The sequence below is a fragment of the Phytophthora infestans genome, genomic scaffold (assembly GCF_000142945.1).
Source record: "Phytophthora infestans T30-4 supercont1.7 genomic scaffold, whole genome shotgun sequence".
Taxonomy (NCBI): Eukaryota; Oomycota; class Peronosporomycetes; order Peronosporales; family Peronosporaceae; genus Phytophthora; species Phytophthora infestans.
The window spans coordinates 161,164-167,371 of NW_003303752.1; the positions used below are offsets into that span (position 1 = coordinate 161,164).

Here is a 6,208-nt window from a genome sequence, read left to right on the forward strand (position 1 = left end):
ATAAGATTTATTAGCGTAAGTTGGTACTCAGATGGGATTTATTAGCGTTGATTTGGGCTAAGTTGGGGTATTTCATGTCCTAGATCAACGCCTGTGTTCAAGTCGTGGATGCAGAGGGTCCTCAGTTTGCTTTGAGAAGCACTTCAACCCGATTGCAGCACTGCCACGAGCTGAAAAAAGAGACATTCGATCAATACCCGCACATTCGGATGACGTTGGGGTTCAGCTGAGATGACAACCGTGGACGAGCTTCGCAAGGCTGGCGCTCAGAAGAAGGGTATCTTAGTATACATTCGGGAGAACTCGGTTGGTGACTATGGTGGGCAGTCATTTGGGCACCGAAAACCCTACTAGTGACTGAGTTGGGCACAGAGGCCCGTGTGGGCAAACGAGGTGGGCACAGAGACCTAACTAGTGACTGAGTTGGGCACAGAGACCCGCGTGCACAACGAGGTGAGCACAGAGACCCAACTAGTGACTGAGTTGGGCACAGAGACCGGATCACCAGTTATTGGTGGACACCAACGCCCCATCGACATCGATGATGATAACGTCGAGTTCGAGCTTCAAAGTCCGCTAAAGTCAAAGGGGCGCCCCAAGCAAAACCTAAAGCTGTCAAGGCCAAACGGAAGCTAATAACGACGCTGGTACAAGACGACATGGAGATGACCAGTAAAAAGATGAATCTCGGTACACTTGATGAAATCCTTGTCGGAGATGCGAGCTACGTGTCTACTGCTGACAAAGTCATGCAGTTCAAGCTCTTCACATTTTTTTTACCAAGGTAAAGCCCCCTATTGCTCACGAGATTTCTCCGCTACCTGCCAGCAATCCCCTGATAAGGCCGAATGAAATAGTGCGAATCTTTAACAAGGACCTTATCGGAAAATGCACTTCCAAAGTGACGGCGTACCAGTTTAAGCACCCTGGGGTTCGTGAGATGGAACTTGCGTTAGAAATCGTGGGCGTCGGAGTTTTTGAAAACGCTACCGTGGCAATAATGAGAAAGTGGCATCGAGCTGCTACTACAATCAAGAAGATTCAGTCCGCGCTAATCTGGCTTGCAAAGATTGAGTTTTCTCGCTTGGACGGCACTCATTTCGCCGTGAACGAAGACCCAGATATTCCAGGAAAGTTGAAAGCACTTCCGGTATTATCTACTGAGGTATGATTGCTCGCTTATTTATGGAGATACAGAGCTATCATTTTGTTGTGGTGTGTAGTCTAACATTTTAGACTTGACAGCGAGAAACTGGATTAGCGACGAGATGCAACTGGTCGTGGAAAAATTGTTTTCCTCAGATCACAGTATTGTCATGTTTGACTCAGCCACGCTTGGCGTTGAAGTGGATGAATCAGTATCTACCAGCTCCGCGACTATTCAAGCGAAGCTGTCAAGCTTATCCAACGAGAAGGTTTTTATCCCAGTAAATTGTGCACACAACCATTGGTGCTCCATTACGCTGAACCTGGCTGATAAGCAAGCCTACATCTACGATAGCAACGCATCGTCGTATCTTGTTAGCGTTCGATCCGTGGCTCAGAAAATAATAGCGCTTCTTCCGGGGACTGTTGGACATGGCATTCGTGTGCGCAATTTCGAATCGGGACTAGGAGTCCAGACAGACAACTACAACTGCGGTATTTACGTTCTTATTGCGTTCGAAAACTTTTGTGGTGCCGATCAAGTCGGGCTTCTCGACAAGAAGACGTTGCAATGCATGAGATACCGCTACCTGCGCTTATGTTTCTAGTTGTAGCGAGATCTACCGGATTCGAAGATGTTTCGAACAATCTCAATGTAGTTCTTCATTATGCTTGCCAGCTCTGTGTTGTTACGTCTGAAAGATAGCGATTTTCTTGCTAATTTTGGACATGCTAGCTAAATACAGTACAACAACGACTTGACAGTCTTGCGCAGGGTCCTCCGCAGAAACTGCCTCGGCGCGCATCTTAAGTGGTCTGACTCTCTTACTTTAAAACTCTATATCCGGAGATGTGTATACAACGCGAGGCTAGTTCTTTTAGTTGGTTACCATTCGTGTCGAATTTGGGTGCGAGATGGTCATCTAATGGTTGCAATAAGGTCGGTTGGGCATCGCTTGGTAGAAAATGTCTCGTCTCATATTTTCCGGTTGGGTGCAGCAACGAGTGCCTTTATTTAACAGCAGGTAAATTTGCTTGTAGCGTGTACATATAGCGGGCAATTAAGGTAATTTTCGCGCTTGTTTCTCAGTAATCGCACTGAAATGTTCTGTTGATAGACCCATACCTAGATAATAAGCCTTATTAAAAAAAAAACGATTCAACGATGCAGCTGTTATTGCTAAACCGACTCTTTGGGGGGGATCTTGATACCGTCTTTAACTACATGTCTTAAACCTTTCGTGGTAAAAGATAGCAATTCTCCCTTATCCACTTCTCTTCACAAAGTGCGAGATAATACCCTCTAAGAGGGAGCATGGTGCAACCTCTTAGAGCAGCCCGAAAATAGCCACGACGGAATTATCATAAAATGAACAAAATTTTCGATTAGGTGTGAGTACAAATCCCCAGCGAAGATTTGCAACAGTATTGTAATTTGATAAAAGGAGCTCCAAGCTCCCTTTTACAAATACATATTTTTAGCTTTGTATATTATAGTCCATCCCACATGTTCGCGCAAGGGTTAAAAAAGGCAAAATGCCTCCTTGCTTCGCGAAAGGGTTAAGGAGTCCACTAACAAAGTCGCTTTTTGACTCTAAGGATTAATCTGCAACATGGAGGGAAAAAATCTGTATTAGTCACTGGTAGGCCCCCCAAAAATATAAAAGTCCAGTACTATACAATTCTAGTACTAAGCCGCGCGTGCGCGGGCGAGCTCTGAAATTTACTCTAGCGTTGCTAGTGAAAAATGACTCGTGATTAGTTGTGCGCGCGTGCAACTGAATTTCCATAATCTCGTTGTTTTGAGAGGCTTCTGAAAAAAAGAAGATGAAAATGACTGCATGAAGAAGCAGTATGTGGAGAAATATGCTAATATAATGCCGTATGAGCTGTGTAGAGTTGCAGGGGCATTAACAAATGTGGATCTGATGGAAATGTAAGCTCTACTACTGATAGCGATAGTGCAACTTCTGCGTCGCGACGTCCAAACGTTAGTGAGTACATGCGAGCGTAAATGAGGTAAAAAAGGATGGAGTGGACCTCTTAGACGAACAACAGGGATACAAAAAACTTGATGCAGCTTTTGAATGCTAGTAGTGGCTGTTGTAGCACAAAGAGTAGTAAAACATCGTGAGCGGCATGGCTAATCTAACTAGTGCGCCATTATAATCTGTAAGAACGTAAATATTCTTTTACCAGTTATAAGAATTGGCCATAATTATCGTTAGTGATCATCACCCTTTTATCTTTCGCATTATGCATTGTAGTGCTACTGGCTAGTACGGAGTTGATGGCGTTCGTCACAATTGCGCTCTAGATTCTTAAGTCGCTGCGTTTCGTTCAAAACAGCCTGACTTGGAACAAAGTAGCGCAAATTATCCAAAGAAAGCCGTTCTGTAAGAATCATTTGAGAGCGTGTCCTTACTCGTGTCACTGCCACGTAAAACGAGGAACGTTGTGGCTGTTTTCGTGTGTGGTGACGCATTGGACCAACAATTAGCTTCTGAACGGTGAGACCTTTGACCACCTTTCTGACGTAAGCGAAAATGCTGGAACACCTGGTGCTTGAAGCATTTTAATGGTAAATGAACGGTCTGGTAGAGTAATGGAGATCCCAGGTTTTTCACGTGCTTGTACGGGACAATTCCTGGTGCAAGTCCGTCCACTATTGATCGCGATTTGTCGTATTCAGTAGTTGAATAAAGACGATGGCGGGGGTTTCGTGTGAAGACACACACTTAATCTGAAGTCCTGACCGTCAATTTTAATCTTTCGCGTCGTCAATCGAGTCGTGTCGTGTTGGTCGGGTTGGATATTGATAAGGTGACCGATTGTACCATTGGCTAGCTCCAGTGCTCGACTCACATTTATAGTGCACTGGACTGGCATCCCAACTGCTAGATTCAACACAATGGCCATATTACCAGTTTTGTCGTCACGAATAGCTTTAAGCTACTTTGTTGGGATCGGGATATCTGGAAACGAGACTTCGAAATAATGGCGGGGTACTGATGCAAGGTTTTGGACTGTCGACAACTAAAACATTCTGCCGATTGATCATTAAATTCACAGCGAAGCGTGTTCGAAGTGACGATAATCGGACAGAACGATTTAGTATCCATTGCAGACGACTTCCAGTTATCATTGTAGCATTGATTATTCACGTAATCGATGTCGTCTTCAGTGTAATTCCCATATCTCCATCTCTCGAGAATTCTGGCCCATTTTGGGTCTGCTCGATGTCTCATGTTTTCCTCAAGAAAAACTACCTCGTTTATCTGTTGGTAAGCCTGAATTCCGCGTATTCTCGCAAAATAGGTGGTGCTGTTGTTGCTTGAGGTCGAGTTAGACGTAGGCTGTGGAGGATGGTCGACAAACGCCGGAACACCAGCAACTGGGAGTTGTTGAAGCCAATCGCCCACAAAAAGTACGTGAATTCCGCCAAAAAATACATCCGGTTTCTGGTTTAAGCCACGTAGCGCTTGGTCCATCATTCCAATAAACTTAACTTCTGTAGTCGATGTTTTATCCATAATAAGCATCTTTAACCGCGCAAATCGCTCTCGCTGTTGAATACTGTATCGCTTCGACGTCATGTTCGTGTTTATCCCCCATTGAAGAAGCTTATGGATGGTCTGTCCATTTGCAGCCTTCGCAACAACACCCTGATATGTCACTGTTTCAACTACATCTGAGCTTTCCCAAGCTTTTGCAAGTGCTTGGAGAGCTTTAATTACTAAGCTTTTCCCTGTTCCTGGCGAACCGCCTAAAACCCAATCATTTGGTCCACGTTGTCACAACTCAATGACTGCAATAATCTTGAGCCAGCGCGAACAAACATTTTATGTTGCTTACGGTTCAGCTGAAAACAAACTGACACCTCTCGGAGTGATGCGTTCGCATGGAGTATTGTATTTCCAATACTTCCGGTGTCAAAAGGATTCGGCCAAGACTCATCATTCTCACCATTATTAAAAAGCATTCGTACACGAGTGGGATTATCAGAGCATTGCACGTGTGTCTCGTCATTCAATGCAGGCAATGTTGATTTTTCTTCAGCCATTGCAATTCGTGACCTCCATTCATCATCAGAAAGCTGTGGTATCGCCAGATTACCCTGCTTAAAAATGAGACAGCTCGAGCTTGCTGCAAGCATCGATGACTTTTCCCCTAACTCTAGTAGTGATATATTTTTTGTAGTAGGCGATGCCGAAAAATAATTTTCTGGGATGTCATCACTTGAGCCATCAACACAAATTGCTTCTTCAGCTTGCTCCGACGCACCGTAGTTGCTGCCGTCGTCGGAGTAATCATCTCCATCCACCATAGCTCTAAATTGCTCCATATTGGAATCTGACCGTTTCCTCGCTAATTCTCGCGACGTATAGTAATCGTTGGAGTTCTGTAAGAACTGACGGGCAATTTCAGGTGCTTTATCTCTCCACCATTTTACATAGAAATCGCTGAGGTTTTGTTTTGGAAAATCCCCACGTCGTCGGAACGGCTTAAACAGTACCAGTAAAGATTGTTGAAGCGTAAGTTGTGCCTCGAGCTCCACGTTGTCCGATCGAGCATCCGGTAATCGTTTTCCAATGAGGGTAGCGACTGCAGGGAATTTTCTTATGTGTAAACTATGAGTAGTAGCTTGACCGTGATCGGAAAGAAAACGCTCTCCACTTACATTATTCTCCTTTTTCCAATATTTTGTGAAGTCCATGAGAGACGCCATCTCAAGCACATCGGGTCGATAGATATAGTCAAAAACGGCGCTCGTTGGCTTGTACGTCATCGTCGAGCTACTACATCTCAACATTACGTCACATGATTCCTCAGTAAAAATGAATTTCACAAACGCGCTCAGAAACACTTTCACGAATTCGGTAGACGTGTAATACGGGGAAGCACGAATAACAAAGCGTGCTGCCAATGGGGCGGCAACTTCTTGTGGTTTTGAAAGGAAACAACACATTGATTGTATGCAGCGTTTGCCCGCTTCAATCTCCGATTCCGACGGGGTCCTCTTTGACGTAGCCTTGTCAAATGCATGCATGTAAATTGCCAG

General features: G+C 44.6%; 1 protein-coding gene across 1 annotated transcript; it reads left to right on the top strand.

Moving 5' to 3' along the window:
• Positions 1 to 231: 231 nt before the first annotated feature.
• PITG_05086 (cysteine protease family C48, putative) lies at positions 232 to 1,754 on the top strand (the record flags this gene model as incomplete). Its single annotated transcript, XM_002998748.1, has 5 exons — positions 232 to 319; positions 373 to 393; positions 434 to 453; positions 573 to 690; positions 1,246 to 1,754. 5 exons carry the CDS (start codon positions 232 to 234, stop codon positions 1,752 to 1,754), a joined length of 756 nt encoding a protein of 251 aa, XP_002998794.1.
• Positions 1,755 to 6,208: the final 4,454 nt, after the last annotated feature.